Source organism: Chelonoidis abingdonii, chromosome 2, assembly GCF_003597395.2.
Source record: "Chelonoidis abingdonii isolate Lonesome George chromosome 2, CheloAbing_2.0, whole genome shotgun sequence".
NCBI lineage: Eukaryota > Metazoa > Chordata > Testudines > Testudinidae > Chelonoidis > Chelonoidis abingdonii.
In genome coordinates, this window is record NC_133770.1 from 51,138,501 (window position 1) to 51,158,658 (window position 20,158).

The 20,158-nt window shown below is 44.1% G+C and overlaps 1 protein-coding gene across 10 annotated transcripts in view; it reads left to right on the forward strand.

Annotated features, from left to right (window-relative positions):
• Positions 1–1,061: 1,061 nt before the first annotated feature.
• Positions 1,062–20,158, forward strand: part of PPP1R9A (protein phosphatase 1 regulatory subunit 9A) — a 243,183-nt gene continuing 224,086 nt past the window's right edge. For 8 of the 10 annotated variants that reach the window (XM_032785348.2, XM_032785351.2, XM_032785353.2 and 5 more), the window contains exons 1-2: positions 2,145–2,383; positions 4,400–6,096. In XM_032785348.2, the coding sequence (XP_032641239.1) occupies positions 4,633–6,096 (1,464 nt within the window). In that variant the 5' untranslated portion in view covers positions 2,145–2,383; positions 4,400–4,632. Of the gene's footprint in view, positions 1,477–1,969; positions 2,039–2,144; positions 2,384–4,399; positions 6,097–20,158 lie in introns of those variants that run through there. The other 2 variants (XM_032785350.2, XM_032785349.2) reach the window with 2 other exon arrangements.

The following is a 20,158-nucleotide window of genomic DNA, read 5'->3' on the forward strand; positions in this document are numbered from 1 at the left end:
ACTTAAAATCTACTTGCTTACAAAATCAGACATAAAAATACAAAAATGTCACAGCACACTATTACTGAAAAATTGCTTACTTTCCCATTTTGCTATATAATTATAAAATAAATTAATTGGAATATAAAAATTGTACCTGTGTTTCAGTGTATAGTATATAGAGCAGTATAAACAAGTCACTGACCATATGCAATTTTAGTTTGTTCTGACTTCGCTAGTGCTTTGTATGTAGCCTATTGTAAAACTAGGCAAACATCTAGATGAATTGATGTACCCCTTGGAAGACCTCTGTGTACCCCTGGTTGAGATCCACTGGCCTAGGAGACCTACTCATGGATCAGGACCCCATGGTGCTAGATGCTGCCATGCTTATGCAAAAGTGGGAATTATTTGTTCCTAAATATTAGTAACTTTCCTACTGAATTGACTTGGATTGCTGAAACTTTCTTTCCCCAAACAAAGAGCAAACATTTTCTGGAAAAGTACAATTTGAGTTTGGGAAAAGAATCCCAATTCTATTAAATTCATTTCTATTTCTGTCCCTTACTATGTCAGCTTGTTAAAATAACTTTGGAAAAGAAGGAACAGTATCATATAGGCAATCAATCTTGAAAGGGACTTGTTTTCCCATCAATATTTATGTGTTGGATATTGAATGTCACAGAAACAGAGATTTTGAATTGAGCATATTTGATACTCACTGAATAACCAAAACTCTAAGCCTGTAAACATTTAAGCAAGTGTGTAACTTTATATACTTTCCTTAGTCCCAAAAAAACAATGGGACGACTTGTGTTTAAAGTTACACACTTACCTAAATCTTTATGGAATCAGGACATAAGTGACTGGAAATACATGTAATATTTTTGTTTTTTTCATTTTTTTTAATCATACACATCCTCAAGCTATCTCCTGGACACTTAAGCAATTAAATAGATGAACTCTATATGTGAGTTGCTATTTGATTTAAAAATCGTTACCTTCTGGAGTGCCAGTTTCCCAAACTACTTGAGGAGGTTGCCCGTTCTCCTGTTCTGGAATTTTCTTATCATCAGTTCAAAACCTGGAAATTATTGTGGGGAATACTGGAGCACTAGCAATATTTACCTAATGCCAGTAGTGGCTGAGCTGCTTGTGTGCTCTTAGTCTTAAACAGGAAACTAGTGTAGCCTTATCTGTTCAATCCAGCAAAAAATACATTTGCTGAAATTTAAGGGAATGAATGAGCATATATTGTAACTCCACTTTTTTTATTATCTTTTTCACTATTTAATTGTTTGCACGTTGCGCAAAGACCATTTGACTTAAAGAAATTAACTGGAGGCGGGAAGTCCAAGATCCTGATCTTGCAATGAATTCTCCCCTGGCGCTTATTGCAGAATTGAGGCTCAAGTGCAGCTTTGCTCTTCCTCAAAAGAAGCCCGCTGGTTTCGGTCTGGCCTGCGGATGACGCTGCCTGTCTGCACCGACGGAGGGGTAAGGACGGAGCATCATTCTCACCTGCAGCCGGCGGGGCCCCTTTTCAAAGGGATCCCAGAGCTAGCAGGGGCGTCCCGGAGCCGGGGAGGCTGAGCCGCCAGGAGCCTACAGCAGGCGCACCAGGCAAGTGACTGTCCCTCGCCACCGGCTCTGAACTCCTCGGGCTCTGCCCCCCAGTGAAGCCCCGAGAGGGAGAGCGGCCCGCTGCTGCGCTCGCTGTCCCCAGGGGCTGTTATGTGACGGGCTGGTGGGTTCCCGCGCCCCGGCCAGTGCCCGAGACCGGGCCGCAGCGCTGCGCGCGGGGCCCTCGTGCCATGGCTACGGCTGAGGGACTCGCCTCCCCAGCGCGCAGGGGGAGGAAGTGACCTGCCCGCAGAACCAGGCGCGGGGGGTGCCGATCGCGGGGCCCGATGCGGCGCGGCGCGCCGGCCGGAGGAGCGCCCACGGGGGCCCAGCAGGGTCAGCGGCCGGTGTAGCGGGCTCGCTGTGCGGCCGGACTGCAGCGGGAGCGTGGCTCGGCCCCCCTCCGGCGGAACAAACATTGCAGCTCGCCGCGGAGGTGAGGCACCTGTCATCCGCCGCCCGCGCTCGGCCTCCGCTCGGCGGCGGCTGCTGGCAGCGCACCCCCGCGCGCGGGGCAGACGTTCCGCACGCCCGGCCCCGGGGCCGCGGGGCGGCGCCAGGCTGCGGCGGGGCGGAGCGCTCTCCTCCCCTTAGCTCGTGTGCGCGGAGCGTGTCGCTGCCTGCAATGGCGCTGAGTGGCGGAGTCGGAGGTTGCTGCCGGCTGGCAGGCTGGGGGCGGCAGGCGCGCCGGTGCCGGGGCCTGGGGGAGCCGCAGCTCTGAGCTCGCAGGGAGCCGCGGGAGGTGGAAGGAGTGCAGCCCAGCGTGCAGCTCCTCTCCCGGGTAAGGGGCCGTGCGGGCACCGGGGAGCAGGGGCTGAAGTTAGGACTCGGATGCAGCTTGTGTGCGCGACAAGGGGAGACATGCCCGGGGGCTTTTGTTTCCTTATACGCTGTAGCTAGAGACGGGGGTTTATGGCCACCGTGCTTTGCTCTCTGCCATGATTGCCACGGCTGCTGCTCCTACGCAAGGTGGTTCTTGGGCCAACGCTGGTGTGGGATCCTCTCGCCTTTCAGTCCGGAGAAACCGGTTCTTCGCAGCACTTCCACTTTCAGAGGGGTTTGCTGTGACGCCAGACAGGATTCTTTTACCTTAAGTTAGCCTTTCTTTTTCTTATCATCGTTGGAAACATCAGCTGGAGTCTGTAAAAGGGGAGGCAAAGGGAAATGATCGATGTCTAAGAAAAAACTGCTACAGACACCCCCCTTCTCCATAATTGTTGATTTTTTTTTTTAAATTGATGATCCACAGTAGTAGAGATGCTGCTGCTGCACCTGCTGGTTTGAAGTGGTTTCCATCATATACCGGTTTACAGTTTGGTTCAGTGGCGCTCAGCACCCCCACTGTACAAATTGTTCCAGCACCCCTGCACAGCAGTTGAGCCACAGCTGTGTGCAACCCTCCCCTGCTTGTGCATGGCTAACTGGGCTTGAGTTTGGAGGTGATCTAAGTGTGTGTTCTCTTTCAGGAAGGTAATGAGGGGATTGTGCATTAATAGCCACATAATATTGCTTAGTCTAAAGTAACCTCTTAGGCTTAAAGACTGGCGAATAAATGTGTAAGGTACTTGATCCGTAATCTTCCTGCCCTAAAATGCTAGGTGTGACTGCAGTATTATAGCATTCCTCCCTATTAGCGAGGAGCACAGCAGCCCTCATGCATTTCATTTGGAACTAGCAGCAATAAGTTATAGCCTGGAAGGAGGATAAGGAAACAGAAGGACGCTAATGAGAGATATTTTGCTCTCGATTAGTTATGTGTTGTTCTCCTGCAAGTCTCTGGGCTAATGTTCAGGCTGGAATCAGATTGAGTTCTCATCCTTTACCTTAAACACCACTCAGAGTCTCCCCCCTCCCCCCCAACTAAATCTCTAAATTCGTCCTGTTGAATCATGTAACTTTCCATGCAGTTTATTATATTTAAAATATAGCCTTTTTTGGTGTGGCAACTCGATGGGCACACAGATGTGACCTGGAAGATTGAGAGATTTAGCTTATAGCTCCATTTTTTGCAGTTCGCTAGATGCTTCCATACTCTTTGTCATGCTAAAATAATATAGCATGTGGAAAGGGGCAAGTCTTATTAAATTTCAGTTCACTATTTTCAACACAGAATGATACCTTTGAGTGCAGTTTTTCTAATTCTTTTGAATGTTGTTTCATTGTTGAATCATTGGTCTCTGCATAGAAACACCATTCAAAGCATACTGTTCAGAGACAACCTAGGTGAAATTGCAAATGTTAGCAGCTCAGGGAAACACAGTCATCACGTTTGCATGAAGTATTTCATGCTCAGACATAAATAACACTGAGATTTTAGTTCTGTTTATTTTGTCCTTTACCATCTCCAGTCAAAAAGTTCGATTGCAATGAAACACTGGTGACATTGTTTTCCTTGTAATTTTATTCTTTGTAATTTGTGTTTGACCTAGACAAATTTGTTTATGTTGTAATATATTTGTAGCATACATCTGAACATCACAAAACTCCCATGTTTCATTGTCTCATAGTGGCATGTTAATTAGTACTTGGAAGGAAATTTACTTTTATGTGAGCATATAAACTTTTTCAGACTGTCTAATTGTTGAATCTTTAGCAAATTGAGTCTGCTTTAGAATTTTAATACATGTGTGTATTTTGGTAATGATACCGTGTGAAGGATGAATCCCTGCATTTGTTTTGTAATTTTTATTTCTAAATATCAGTTATATCAAATAACTTGAAAATTGAAATAATTGATTTAGATTTGAAGAAATACAAATGCATGATTCGATTCAAAAAGTTGTACTTTCTGTTGCAGGTTAAATCTACATTTGTTCTGGAAAGCTATCAGTCTTGCCACTGTGTTTGGTGTCATGGTTGTTTGCACATATTTAGATAGTATCTGTAAGAATACCTACTGAATATGGCCCTGATGGAGACCAGTGCCACCTGAGAGGCACTTTCTTCTCAACCAGAATCTCACTAATAACAGAAGGCTGAGAGTGGTATATCAGTCACTATGTATATTGCTTTTGCACTCCTGAAGTAAACATGATGAAAACAGAGTCTTCAGGAGAAAGGTCAACCCTCCGAAGTGCCTCTCCTCACAGGAATGCTTACAGAACTGAGTTCCAGGCACTAAAAAGCACCTTTGACAAACCTAAATCAGATGGAGACCAAAAAACAAAAGATGAAGGAGAGGCCTCTCAGCAGAGCAGGGGGAGGAAATATGGCTCAAACGTCAACAGGATTAAAAACTTATTTATGCAGATGGGCATGGAGCCCAGTGAGAGCACTGGAGTTACCCCTAAAACCAGAGGGAAAAGTGGTCCCCTGTCTCCTCAAAGAATTAGACCCAAAGAATTTGTGGAGAAGGCAGATGGCTCAGTTGTAAAACTAGAGTCTTCAGTTTCAGAAAGGATTAGTAGGTTTGATACTGTGCATGGTGGTCCTTCCTATTCCAAGTTTACTGAAACTCGAAAGATGTTTGAGCGAAATGTTCATGAAGTTGGACATTCCAATCGCTATTCCCCAAAGAAAGAGCGAGTAGTTTCCAATGAACTCCAAGATGAGTGGTGTAGCTCTAAGTCTAATAGAGGCAGTACTGATTCGTTGGACAGTCTTAGCTCAAGGACAGAGACTATCTCTCCAACAGTGAGTCAGCTCAGTGCAGTGTTTGAAAACACTGATTCACATACTGTAATAGTATTAGAAAAGTCAGAAAACAATGAAGAATACTCTGTAACTGGTCACTACCCACTAAACCTGTCATCTACTGTTGCAAATCTGTCCTCCACTGTTGCAAACCTTGATGGATTCAGTCCCTTAAAAGATGCTAATGCCTGGTCTTCACCAGCCAAACAAACTACAAGTTCAGTATCTGCTGAGACCTTTCAGCAAAACAGTACGTCTTCAACAATAAGAGAAGAAGCTTCTAATAGCACTTTGCCAGTATCAAAAACAAATGAAGAAATAAGGAAGAATAAGGAAGCAAGTTTTGATCCTGTTGATGTTTGTGCAGCAACTAAAAAAGAATTGGCCAGCATTAACAGCGAAAAGCGTGAAGAATCCTATACCAGGACTAAGGAAAAAATAGATACAGAAGTTTCTTTACAACAAAAAGAACATTCACAAAATGCAGAGAGCGCCTGTGTTGGCACTGGAGCTGCAGACATACCAAGAAACTTGGTAGCAGGTGGTGATTTTGCAGCAGATGTAGCTTCAGATGCTACTGAATCCCACTATGATGATGCCAGTGGAAAGGAAGTCCAGGAAGACTTGAATAACTTTCAGAGTTCACATGTATATATGCACTCTGACTATAACGTCTACAGGGTGCGATCAAGGTATAATTCTGACTGGGGAGAGACAGGAACAGAACAGGATGATCAAGATGACAGTGATGAAAACAACTATTATGAACCTGATATGGAATATGCTGAAGTTATTGGATTGCCAGCTGAAGATGAAATCCCAGCAAACAGAAAAATTAAGTTTAGCAGTGCTCCAATTAAGGTAATTTCCTCCCCCCAAACTTTGATTCTTATTTGAGCTTAACTTTATTCAGGGTAGATTTTTGACAGCTGCATCTGATTCTGAAAAGCTTGCAGAGGTCCTTGAGACCTTTTTTTGTTGTAGCTGGCAAGTGAGCATAATTTCAAATGATTTAAAGGGAGCTGAGTTCTGATGGCCCTGTCTCATTTCCTAGTCTACTTTATGGTTGATTAAACCAGCAGAAATTGAGAATGAGTTTCAGGTTTGTGAGGCTTTGTAATTGAAACATAGACATTCTGAGGTATAGGACTTTATAAATATATAAATAGCATGGTGAAATATAAAAGGCATCTATATGGTGACCATCATATTTACATTATTTTTGAAATTTAAAAATAACTTATGCATTCCAAACAGCTGCTGTTACTTTAAAGAACATCTGTGAAGAATTAAAGTTCTGGAGTGAAATACTGTATGGTATGAAATATAATGTGCTGTTGAACAGCAACAGTGATCCACTAGTATTGGATCATTAATCTTCTTCATCTGCATCAGTAACCTTTAATTGCTAGCTTCTTCAACAGTCAGTCTTTTTTCATGCTTCATACTAATACCTACTTCAGTAAAGTAGGTATTAGTATAGGTTGGGGTGGGCAGACTTTTTGGCCTGAGGGCCACATTGGGGTTGCAAAACTGTATGGAGGGCTGGGTAGGGAAGGCTGTGCCTCCGTAAACAGCTTGGCCCCCACCCCTTATCTGCCCCCTCACACTTTCCAACCCCTGACTGCCCCCCTCAGAATCTCTGACCCATCCAACCCCCTCTGCTCCTTGTTCCCTGACCACCCCCTCCTAGGAATCCCTGCCCCTAACCGCCCCCAGGATCCTGCACCCAGTCCCCTGAGTGCTCTGACCCCTATCCACACCCCCACCCCTTAACAGGCCCCCCGGGACCCTACGCCTAGCCAAACTCCCGTGTTCCCCATCCCCTCACCCATATCCACACCCCTTCCCCCTGACAGGCCCTCTGGGACTCCCATGCTTATCCAACCCCTCTCGGCCCCCTGATCGCCCCCCAGAACCTCCGCCCCATCCAAGCGTGCCCTACTCCCTGTCCCCTGGCTGCCCCCCGGGAACCCCCGCTCCTTATCCAACCCCTCCGCCCCAGCCCCCTTATCATGCCACTCAGAGCAGCATGTCTGGCAGCCAAGCTGCCCGGCCAGAACTGACATACTGCTGCTCTGCTTGGCAGGAGCGCTTAACCCCACGGCCCAGAGCACTACCTGCACAGCAGCATGGATGCAGGGGGGGGGACAGCGAGGGAGAGGCTGGGGGCTAGCGTCCCCGGCCGGGAGCTCAGGGGCGGGGCAGGACGGTCCCGCGGGCTGTAGTTTGCTCACTTCTGATATAGGTGCTTTAGCGTCTTATGTACATTGACATATACTAGAAGTAATTTAAAGGTCAATCCACTGAAATATACTTGATGTAAAAACATTGTTAAAAGTAACATCTAAGAATGTGGACTGCTTCAAGTGTTTTAAGTTGGGGAAAGAGTAGGGGCACAATGACTTGTTACAACAGCGTTTTAGCTCTCAGCATCAGAGTTGAATTACTCATAGGTTGCAAATGAAGTGCATTTGATAATCTCAGTGTAGTTACCAATGGGCACTTATCCACGCTGAAAAAACACTAAGGTATTTGGCACACCTGACAATCTTTAAAGAGCCAAATACTGGGATGGTGCAGACTAGGAGAAAAATAAGATTCTTTTCTGAAAAGTGACGCTGTAAAAATGATTCCATCTGGTTTGACTCATCTACTTCCTCTATGTATTCTGAGACCACAACTACTTAATTTAGTGTGAAAAATAAACATTTTTGCAACTTGTCCTATCCTTGTGGATCCAGCTGCACATGAGTAAGCTGGATTCTATTCTATCTCATACTTAATCAACGCAGTTAACTAAATTCCAGTTACAGGACCAAACTCTTAACCACTGTTACACCTATTCAATCCCATTGAAGATGTGCCTGATTCTCCACTGCTTTCCCCCTTGTATAGTCATTTATAGCTATGCAGAATGAATGCTAAACACTACCAAATTAGAAAGGGAGCATTTTAAGATCACTTTTCACTGGTGTAAATGACTACATAAAAAGGAAGACAGTGTTCAATTGGACTGAAGGGGCTGAACAGTTATAATTGAGGGCAGAATTTGGCTCTGCAATTAGAACTTTGAATCCCATTGAAAGCAATAAGATTAAACAGATATATTTCAGACATGCCAAACCCATGGAAAAAATAAAACAGAAATTGGGCTTGTTTTTGGCTTAATTAGCTTGTGAGTTGCTTGTTGGCTAGTTTATGGCTTGTTGTGTGTTTGGCTTGTGGCTTATTGCTGCTTTTTTTTTTTTTTTTTGTTCGGCTCTTGGCAAGCAGCGGCAAGGGAGGGCAAGTAGGGGCAAGGAGGGGAGAGAGATGGGGTGCACAGCGGGCCCATCAAGGTCCCAGACTGCACGCCGGGGGGATCTAGCCACATAGAGTTTTGGGGTTCTTAGATGTTGGCTTGTTTTGAAACGGGATTAGCTTGATTTTTGGCTTATTGTGAAAGTCAGTGTGCTTATTTAGTGCATGAAAGTTGGCAACTGTGATATATATTTGGGAAGAATTTGTATTATTGGTGGTGATGCAATGAATTTATATTATTGGTGATGCAGGAGTCAGGAAAAATACATCTTGATTTTCATACCCTTGGATACATTTGCAAGCCTGTCAGGTAGAAAAATAGTCTTTTTTTATTTGTGGACTGAGCAAATTTGATCTAGAAATCACTATGTGACAATAAACATGGAATTCAGTGAAGGGTTAGTAATTGTTTTAAATTTGTCCCCAAACTGAAATGTATAGAAGTAAGCATTTATAAGACCAATAGAAATGTTTCCATAATTTTGTTTTAAAAGTTCCAGTGCGATCATTTGTTTTAAAAAAATATAAACATTTCTCTACCATGGTTGAAACCTGAAGCAACATTGCAGCATCAAGAATCTGAAAGTGAAACTGACTTCATTGATTTTTATCATCTGAGTTGCAAGAGATGCACAAAGTAAACAAGAACATAAATAGAAACAAAACTGGATTTTTTAAAATCATTTCATTTTTTATAATTGAAAGGGTTTCGTAATGTGGTTAAAATAAACTTGTTTACAATGTATGAGTTCTAAATCAGCAATGTCCCTGTCAAACATGTTGATATTGTGGAAACTACTTGTGAATGAAGCAAGCAAAATCTGACCTTGTATATGTAAGAGAGAACTTTATCTCGTATTCCTTATTCCATGAATAAGGTCACTTTAATTAAAAACAAAATATTAAAAGACATAATACTGGGAGATGCTTTGCAAATACCTAGTTTGCATTTAATTCTTTGAGCAAAAATCTCAACACTCAAATCCAAGAGATTATATATGGCCCTATAGATCATTCACATAATTTAGCTAACCCCTTCTATTCCAGTCTTATTAGAAATGATGTAGAGAGTGTAATCTACAACACAGGCTTTTGGGAAGCTTTCTTTACCGACATCCCCAGGCAGTTCTAATAGGCAAGACTCTTAGTTTCCTGGAAAATCTACAAATTATGGAAATGGTATTCCTCAAATCAAAGTTATCCTGAATCAGATAATTATTTAGCGAAAGTAACAAAGGGACACGTTCAAAGTTAACACAGGCTAATTTTTTATATTTTTAAATTGTTTGAATTTTTTTTCTGTAGATTCTTCCATTTGTAACAGTAGTGAGCTATAAAACTCTCTGTGGTCCTGAATAAGTGTCTCCTACAGTTGAGCAAAGCAGCATGATTGCTTTAAAAATATTCTTATCTGAACTCTTAATGATACATATACCTAATGTAAAGAGAAGTTTTATTTCAGTTATATTCAAGTAGTATTATATATTTCTATGTAATAGTGACTGCCCATCAGGAAAACAGATCCTCGAAAACCATGTGTGTAAGTGATAAGAGACATGGACATTTAAAAAAACAAAACTTTTTATCTTTTGTTTTTTCCCATTTATATTTGATCTCTATTTTCTCACATCTATAAGATCTCTTAAATTTCACCATTGGTGATGCTATCCATGTGTGCTCTAGTGGGGTATCTGAGAAAGTGGAGCTTTGCTGGTTGTTTTCAGTGACCTGAAATTTTTACTCTCACAACAGAGAGTTGTAATTAGCAAGGGAAAAAATTGATTTGACCTTGAAGAAATAGGGCGTAGACCATTGAAATTCAGTAGTAAAACGTCTGTAGTGGGAGCAGAATTGAGCCAGGTTGTCCTTAAAAACTTTGTTCCAATATTTAGTTTTTATTACTAATATGATCACCAGTGTTGTTACTATAAAACATTCCCTGACAACTTCTGCCACTCAAAAGGAAAGGAACACTGTTTTAATTATTTTGGCCCTGAGCATCTCCTACTGCAGAGAGGAGGAAAATTGTGGAAAAAGCTGCAGTGGGAGAAAAAGTGGAGGAGAAAATGGTTTGAGAGAACTCTGTGTAGTTGTTTTTTGTCCTATCTGCAAAAACTTGTGCAGCCTCTTGGCCATGTGAAAAAAGATGGGAAGGTTTTTCACTGAGAGCAAGAACTGCAGTAAATATTTTTGAAAATAAATGCTGCTTGATTACTTTCCCTTCTTCCCTGTAGCACACGCTGTAATTCCCTCAGAGAGTATGTTCAGGCTGTGAGGCTATTCATTGTGGTATAGATGTCTGGGTTCAGGCTGCAGCCCGAGCTTTGGGCCCATCCCACCTCACAGGGTTCTAGACTCAGGCTCCAGGCCAAGCCCAAAAGTCGACACTGCAGTGGAACAGGCTGAGTCCTATGAGCCTGAGTCAGGTGGTGCGGGCCAGGCACAGGTTTTTAATTGCACTGTAGACATACCCAGAGATGTCAAAGAGCACAGCCTGGGGCTAGCCAGCAGTGACAGAAGGTCACAGCCTGGACATGTTGCCATGGCTGGTAAGTGCGAGTTAGAGAGGAACGTGGAAGGAGAATCCTTCTCTGCAGGTGACATGGAAACTTGTTATTATCTGGCCTCCACTGCATTGCATTTTCTGTCCCCATCTGGTGCCTGCTTCACGTCCCTGCTGGTCCTATGGACCAGTAAGGAGACCAGTAAAGGGGCAGCAGCTGTTCAACAACAAACTTTTTGTATACATTTGAGAAAGAAGTATGGTCTGTGGGTAGGTCACAAGGTTTGATCTACACTTGAGAGTAATGTTGGCATAGCTACATCAGTCAGCTATGTGAAAAACTATGCTGACATAATACCCAGCGTAGATGCAGCTGTGTCAGTGGAAGAGTGCTTCTGTTGATGTAGCTAACATTGTTTGGGGAGCTAGTGTTTCTACACCAACAGAAAAACCCTTTCTGTTGGTGTAGACTGCATCTATGCTGTGCGTAGTCTCCATAGTATGGATGTACCCTTGAGCTCTGTATTGTGTCAATGATTGCTTTGTGAACTTGGGTAAGGCATGTAATCTCTCTGTCCATTACTTTACACATCTTTAAAATTCAGATAATACTCTAGTAGCTCAGTCTGTGTAATGACAATTTAAATATTGTTCTACTCCAGGCATTTTTGTGTAGGAGTGGAGCATATAAACTAGCTGATGTCCAAAGCCAACATTAATTTGATTTGATACTCATTAACACCCTCTTGTAATCCTTGCTTACACCATCCTCCTCCCAACATAACTGATTTGAGGTAAGCTTTAAGGAAAATGTAATTAAATTTAATAGTGTTTCGGTCAGACACAGGAGGTAATTGTCCCACTTTACTTGGCACTGGGTCAGGCCTCATCTGGAGTACTGTGTTCAGTTCTGGGCCCCTCATTTGAGAAGAGGTGTGGACCAATTGTTGAGAGTCCAGAGGAGAGCAGATTTAGTTGGGGATTGATCCTGCTTTGAGTAGGGGGTTGGACTAGATGATCTCCTGAGGTCCCTTCCAACCCTAATGATCTATGAATCTATGAATCTAAACTTGTAAAAGCTGTGCTTCTCTTCAGGAGTCTGAAACCAATCCCACCCACAATCCTGAAATGTGGTGTTAAAGGACTACCCCAAATGAGAGGTCACTGACAGTAAATAGTGTCAAACTTCACAGTGTGATACTTCCTCTCCTTTCCTTCATGTTGTGATGAGCAACTAAATACTTTAAAGGCTAATGTTGTAAACTATCCTTATGGACATTCATGGTCTCAGCAAGTTCACATTGTCGAATGAGGTATACTTGGGTCACTGTTTCAAGTATTTTGCAGCCATAGCATCAAGAGACTTCTTATAAATATACTTCAAAAAAACGAGGACCAATTGTTTATGGCTCCCTAGCTGGTCTGTCACACCCCAGTGGCACGCGCCCCACACTTTGGGAAATGCTGTAATATAGGAAGTAAAATCAATAGGTAAAATGTCACTAATTTAAACAGTAAGGACTAAATGCTGTCCATCTACAAAGCAGAAGAAACCCCAGCAAACAGCCAGAAACCAGCTGCAAAGAGTAGCACGTACAATGTGTGAGGCCAAAGGAAATTCTGCCATGGTGCACAAGAGTGTGCTTGTAGTTTACCTGGCCAGTACAGTTAAATGCACTGTGCACACTATGTCTCAAATACTGAGCTGCACAGAGCATTCCTCCAGTCTTGGAACTGTGTGGCTGCCATTCTGGTCCCAGGTGAAAATTACTAGCTTCAGGGGTATTTAGCTTTGAAAGGCCGTTTCAGCCACTGTGGATTGCTGGGTGTTTGGTATTCCCCAGTCGCAACACCTGTGTTAGCCTCCTAGTTGGGGAAGGCTAGTTAAGGCTGCTTTGCATGGCTCAAACTTTGTTTAAAAACAAAACAACCGCCCCCCCCCCCCCACAGCTTTAAGGGACTGAAGGTTCTGGCCCTATGTTCCCAGCCGGGCAGGATATATGGGGGAAGTCTGAGGCTGGGCTGAAATTTGAGGTATGTGTGGTGCTATCCAAGACATACACATGTTGACAGTCTTTAGTATTTATATTGCAGTTGCACTTAGTGGCTTGAGGCAGGTTGAGAGATTCATTGTGTTAGGTGCAGTCAGTGCACCTAAGGACACGGTCCCTGTCCTGAAGAACTTCCGGCACAAAGAAAACAAATTACACATAAATGTTTTTCCCACAGAAAGGAGCAGGAGTTATGCAATGCATTGACCTTTCCCGTATGTGGCGGATGCACTGCTACTTCCTTTTGAGAGTATCCAGTTACATGATGCTGCTCAAATTGAGCAGACTTTTAGGCCAGGACTTGAAAAATAAATCCAACACTTGCTAGCTAAAGCAGTGGCTCTCAACCTTTCCTGACTTCTGTACCCCTTTCCGGAGTCAGATTTGTCTTGTGTACGCCCAAGTTTCACCTCACTTAAAACTACTTGCTTACAAAACAGACATAAAAATACAAAAGTGTCTCAGCACACTATTACTGAAAAATTGCTTCCTTTCTCATTTTTACCACATAATTATAAACTAAATCAATTGAAATATAAATATTGTACTTTACATTTCAGTGTATAGCATATAGAATAATATAAACAAGTCATTGTCTGCATGAAATTTTAGTTTGTACTGACTTCACTAGTACTATGCATGTAGCCTGTTGATATACCCCCTGGAAGATCTCTGTGTACTCCCAGGGGTACACATACTCCTGGTTGAGAACCACTGAGCTAAAGGACTAGGCCTATTTTTGAAGCAAAAATACTAATGGCTAAGGCCCCTCCTGAGCCACATCCCCTCCCATCCTGTCTCCTCCTGGTTGATCTGTCTTATTCGCCAGGGTCCAAAAGCCCTGGCCTCCTATTAGTGGTTCTCCCTCCCAGGCCGTCGAGAGAAATTTGAGGCCCCATTACATCATGGTTGCTGGGGCCCTACCTAAGCTATAGACATTTTGGGGACCCCCTGAGCTCAGGCACCTGGTACAATTGTACCCATTTTGCCCTCTCATCAGCCTTTCATTGTCTCCCCTGCTATAGGTATATTATAGATCATTTAAAACTTACTCTCCAGTTAATCAGTGTATTGCATTGCCTCCCCCTCCTCCCGTTAATCCTGTTACAGTGGATGGGAGTGGCACCCCCCAGTGCTCTGCTCCTAATTGTGGCAGTCAGGTACCTTCGACCACCCTAGCAGTGAAGGCAGCCAAACCTCCCAAAAATGTTCTGTGGGGCAGTGACTGAGCCTCCCCTCCACCCCCCCAATAATGACTCCTGTGACACTGAGCAGCAATGGCACTGGAGCTCTCTCTGCAGATTCGGGAAGCTATTAGTGCACTAGTTACACACTGTTCACATTTTTAAGGTTATCTACGTAACCATGAGCACTAGAGACTTTTTCTGTGGGTGGGGAAGATGAGATTCTACAGAAGGTGCTGGCACTCATATGGGAAAAAATCCTATTTCCTACTCATCGTAGGCTAGTGGATTTTTGAAGCCCTGCTTGTGACCATTAAAGACAGTATTAGGCCCTCTGTCTCCATCTGTTTTCATTTCTTTTTCTTTCTCAGTCTCTCTCCTTCATTTTCCCTTTTTTCCATTTTGATTTTTGTTGCTCCTTTTCTTCCTCAAGCGACAAAGAGTCCTGTGGCACCTTATAGACTAACAGAAGTATTGGAGCATAAGTTTCGTGGGTGAATACCCACTGCCTCTGATGAAGTGGGTATTCACCCACAAAAACTTATGCTCCAATACTTCTGTTAGTCTGTAAGGTGCCACAGGACTCTTTGTCGCTTTTTACAGATCCAGACAAACACGGCTAGCCCTCTGATACTTTTTTTCCTCAGTAACTCATGTCACAGTTCAGGGCAACTGCACCTGTATTCCCCCTCTGTGGTTCAGCAGGGGCACCCACCCTAAGCTTCAGGCTCTTCTGGCCATCACCTCTCTTCAGTGGTGACACAACTCACTCCTTCTGATCAGAGTATTTCCAGGCTGCACAGTCCCCTGACTGTACAGTGGTATCTCAGCAAGAGACTCCGCCTAAGAAGGCCTGTTTACTTTCTCTTCAGAGATTAATAACAGAGTAATTGACCACCATTATAAGGTACCACACAGTACTTCCTATGCAAGTCTGTTTTATTCTGAAGGTACAAGCACTACAGAGAAAACATTAAAAACAATACAAGAAGTTACACATATGAAGATAAGGTTACCAGAGACCACCCCCAACACTAATAGGGGTGCTGGCCGGAACAGTCCTTCAAAACCTCACTCACGGAGTTTCCGTGTGCTTTCAAGTCCATCACAGCTTCATCTCATAATAAGCACCCAGTCTTATGGGTCCTCAGTAGGCCCAGTCTTTCCAATCCTTCTCTAAGGATTGGGACCCTTTGTGGACCAGGGGTCCTGTCCATTTGCTGGGTCAGGCGAGGAGCCTGTTTAAAACTGGTCTATTTATCTAAAACCCCTTTTTGTTTGTTGGTCCCTGGGGAACCTGCTTTGAACTAGTATCTGCGTACTTCTCCAGGGGGTGGCTCCAAAGGGCTCATCCCCCTCCTTCTGGAGAAGTTACATACAATTCCAAAATAAAACATACACAGTTGCATTCTGAATACAGTGAACCCCAAAGATATTAAACCTAATTCAGTAAGGTTTAACTTAATTCAGTAAAGTTTATCTGAATTCCATAAAGTTTATCCAGGATATTGTCAGTCTGTCACTATACCTTTTTAAATAATAATAATAGTAATTAATTAAAAAAAAACAAACCCAATCCATGTTGTTAGGATAGCAATACGCAGCCACAGTATGAGAGCCAGGGCAGCATAGTATGTGAAATGACTGTTCTGCTAAGGGGATAGTGGTCTGGTAACTTAGAAACATGGAATTTAGTCCTAAATTTCCCGCAAATCCTCAGTCTATGTTGTCCCATCTTCCAGGAAGTTTCCGTACCATGTAATGATGTTGGAAGATCTGCTGACAGAGCTGTACACTTGTGTGTGTGAGCAAGAGCGGCTCTAGATATTTTGTCGCCCCAAGCATGGCAGGCAGATTGCCTTCGGTGACTTGGTTGCGGGAGGTCCCCCGTCCCGCGGATTCAGCAGCACGCCTGCGGGAGGTCCCCCGAAGCCACGGGACCAGCAGACCCTCCGCAGGCAAGCTGCCAAAGGCAACCTGCCTGCCGCCCTCGCGGTGACTGGCAGAGCGCCCCCCAGGGCTTGCCTCCCCAGGCACACGCTTGGCGTGCTGGTACATGGAGCTGCCCCTGTGTGTGAGATGGGGTTGTAAGTGACTTTCGTCTTCTACTGATATTTCTCCAGAAAGGGAGGATGTGTTCAATCGAGTTCTCACCTTATAATCTCCCTCACTGCCTGACAAAATGACTGAGTAATATACTCTATTTTCCTATTAGAAGGGACTTGTTCAAATAGTACCTTCTTCAAGAGACCTGATTTACAGGATTTTGATAGAATCTCTGAGAAGATGTTTTACAAGAAATGTTGTGATTAGACTATAGTACAATGTGATAAAATAATATTCTTCCAATTTCTCATCAATTGGATGGTGGTAAACTTCATTTTAAAAAATCAGCTCAAGGAGTACATTTTCAGTGCAAATCTTTCTGTTAATAGAAATACTATTTGTATTTCTTATTCACTATTTACCTCACAAGAACATATCCAGAAATATAAATCGGTGGGGGGGGGGGGGGGGAAGAATCTGAAATATAATCTGATGTTGTAAATTGCTTTACAAATCTTTGCTCTGTAAAACATTTTCACTTGTAATTTATTTTTATATTTACTACATGAGGATTAAAACATTCACAAATCATAGTGTGGAAGAGGAAAATATTTGGTTGCCTGATCCCATGTTTACTTAGACTTGTCTACATTGTGCCACAGTGCGAACTTGAGGGGTGTGAATTGTGGAGTACTCTGTAATTCACATCCCTCTATTTCACACTGTGGTGCTGTGTGGACTAGCCCTTAACATAGTATTTAGAGATTATTTAAGTGTTGATGGTGTAGCTGCTGCTGGAGAAGACACAAATTAAAACTGCTTGCCCCCAGGTGGTTTCAATCTTAGGCTCGCTCCTGCTAGTGCCTACTCATTTGCTGTACTTTACATACTTGAGTAGTCCTGTCATGTGTTTTTGCAGAAAAGTCTTAAACACACAAGACAGAACTCACTAGGAGATCTAGAGGAAGTGTTATATGTTAAATGAATACAGTAGAACCTTTCTAATCCACATGTTGCTGAACTACACACTTCAGAATGTTCAAGGAAAAATGAAGGTGTAGAGCAGGGGTCGGCAATCTTTCAGAAGTGGTGTGCCGAGTCTTCATTTATTCACTCTAATTTAAGGTTTTGCATGCCAGTAATACATTTTAACATTTTTAGAAGGTCTCTTTCTGTAAGTCTATAATATATAACTAAACTATTGTTGTATGTAAAGTAAATAAGGTTTTTAAAATGTTTAAGAAGCTTCATTTAAAATTAAATTAAAATGCAGAGCCCCCCTCCCCCCCAGCCCGGTGGCCAGGATCTGGGCAGTGTGAGTGCCACTGAAAATAAGCTTGTGTGCTGCCTTCAGCATGTGTGCCATAGGTTGCCTTCCCCTGGTGTAGAGTATAGGTCAAATCTTAAGCTTTTGAAATCAATGAGCGTATTGCCCTTTGTTTTGATTTGACTCCTCTCTGATTCACTCCACTGGAGGAAGAATGGTCTTAAGGCATGAGACTAGGAATCAGATGTTCTAAGGCTTGTCACAGATTTCTCGTGTAATCTTGAGGAAGTCACTGATACTCTGCTTTGGTTATTTCCTTCTGTAAGATGGAGCAAATAGTTATAAACCTCACAGGTATGTGATTAAGTTCCATTTATCAATGTTTGCAAAACAGTTTGAGATGCTTGGATGGAGAATGTTAGGGTAGTTAAAATATTTTTTTTTATTACACAAAACAAGGTTACACATTTTAAATAGTATTGTTACCCTTTTGACCCAAGTGGTTAGCCATTATTCGGATCTTGTGGGTTGTTAGGAGGAGAAATTGATGATAGCCAGGTATTTCTTTGATGCAGTCCTGTTTATTTATGAAGAGTGCAAAGTCCTGTTTCCCTGAACACAGCAGGAGTCAGTTTTTTTGCTCACAGATCCAAGCCTTTTTCCAGCAGCGCACTGCCCAAAAGCGCATGCTCTCAGCTTTTTCTCAGGGTCAGCTACAAATGCTTCTCTGATTATGTCTGGTGTTTGCTTGCTGTCTTTTCTCTGTGCTTCTGTGATGTTTTTGCTGCTTCTCTTCCAGACACACAGCTGCAGTCTTTTCAATACCCTGCCCTGTATTTGTAATCAGACCCACATGAAACTGCTGGGGACTGCATGGCTCAGCCATTGCCTAGGCTTGCGTGTGTGCTGGTCCTTGGGTTGTGATTTTCTATTATTTCAACTATCACTGAATAAAGGGGCATGTAATTGTTTTCTCATTTACCCTGAATAGAAGATGGCTCTTACACCCAACAGCTTCAGTGAGGTGTTTTGATTGCCCAGACGCCAGCATAACAGCATTTGAAAGGGTAGCATATTATTGCATGTAATGTAAGTAATAATCAAATATCCCATTAGAGATCAGTCCATGCAGAATTGGCAAGGTCTAAATCAGTGGTCCCCAAATTGTGGGACATGCTCCCTGGGGGCAGGGGGACGATAGAGGAATGTTCGGAGGGTGCAGTGGAGCTTGGGCCAGCCCCCATGGGGGGATGGGGAGGAAGCACCCCCATACCCCACTGTATCCCCATCCCAGCTCTGACCTCAGCTGCAGCTCCTCTCTGCCCCCTGCTCCACCCCCAGCCCAGCTCCACCTCTAACCCCAGCTCCTCCTCCATTCCCAGTTCTGGTTCCAGCTCCACCTTCAGCCCAAGCTCCTCTGCTGAGGAAGCCCTGGCTGTGCAGTAATGGAGGGGCGGGGGCACAGACAGATTCCATTACTGGTAAAGGGGGCGGGACAGGAAAAGTTTGGGCACGACTGGTGTAAATTATCTAAACCCAGGCCCCTTATTCTGGTGGGAAGGTGGGGGTGTAATAAACTTCTGCGTCTGATTCTTCTCTGAGTTACACTAGTGTACAACTGAATGAGAATTAGGCTCCTCATCTTGGCAGTATTATTACTTTTTTTATCTTCAGGGGTTACTAGAACAATCATCTTCCTGTAAATCTAAGTTTCTGGTATTCAGACACTGAATGTCTCTGACAGAGGATGAAAATAAGTAAAGATTGATTGGGGAATATAGCATTCCAGAGCAAACTGCAGCTTTGGATTGTGAGATGGTCTTCACTGGTGGGGAGTGTTGCATAGGGGTCAGGGCTTGGGGTGGTAAGGGAGCCTGGGCCCTCCCACTTCACTATGCTTCAGCCCAGGGCCCTGTGAGAGTGACAGAAGGGTCTGACACCTGAGGAGCCCTTTCAGCCTCCCCTCCCTGGGCCATTTCCTACCACCTGCTATTATCCAGAGTTTGCAGTCTGTCACAGGCGTGGGAGGCAAGTTTGTAGAAATTTTGGTGGTGCCCCCAACTCCACCCCCTCAAGCTGCGCCTCCACCTGCCTAAGGCTCTGGGCGGGGTTTCAGGGGGGAGGTCTGGGGTGCAGGTCCTGGGCTGAGGATTAGGGTGCAGGAGGGCTGCAGGCTTTGGGAAGGAGTTTGGGTGCTGGGTGCAGGCTCCCGGCTGGGGCACGGAGTGGGTGTGCAGGAGGGGGTGAGGGCTGCAGGCTTTGGGATGGAGTCTGAGTGCAGGCTCTGGGCTGGTGGTAGGGATGTAGGAAAGGGTGAGAGGTGCAGGCTCTGGGAGGGAGTCTGGGTGCTGGGTGCAGGCTTTGGGCTAGGGCAGGGGGTGGGTGTGCAGGAGAGGGTGAGGAGTGCAGGCTTTGGGATGGAGTTTGGGTGCAGGCTCGGCTGGGGGGGATGTAGGAAGGGGGAGGTGGTGCACACTGGGGCAGAGGCTCAGGGTGCGGGGGGATGAGCGCTCTGGCTGGGGCTGATGATTCGGGTGCAGGGGGATGAGGGCTCTGGCTGGGGCTGAGG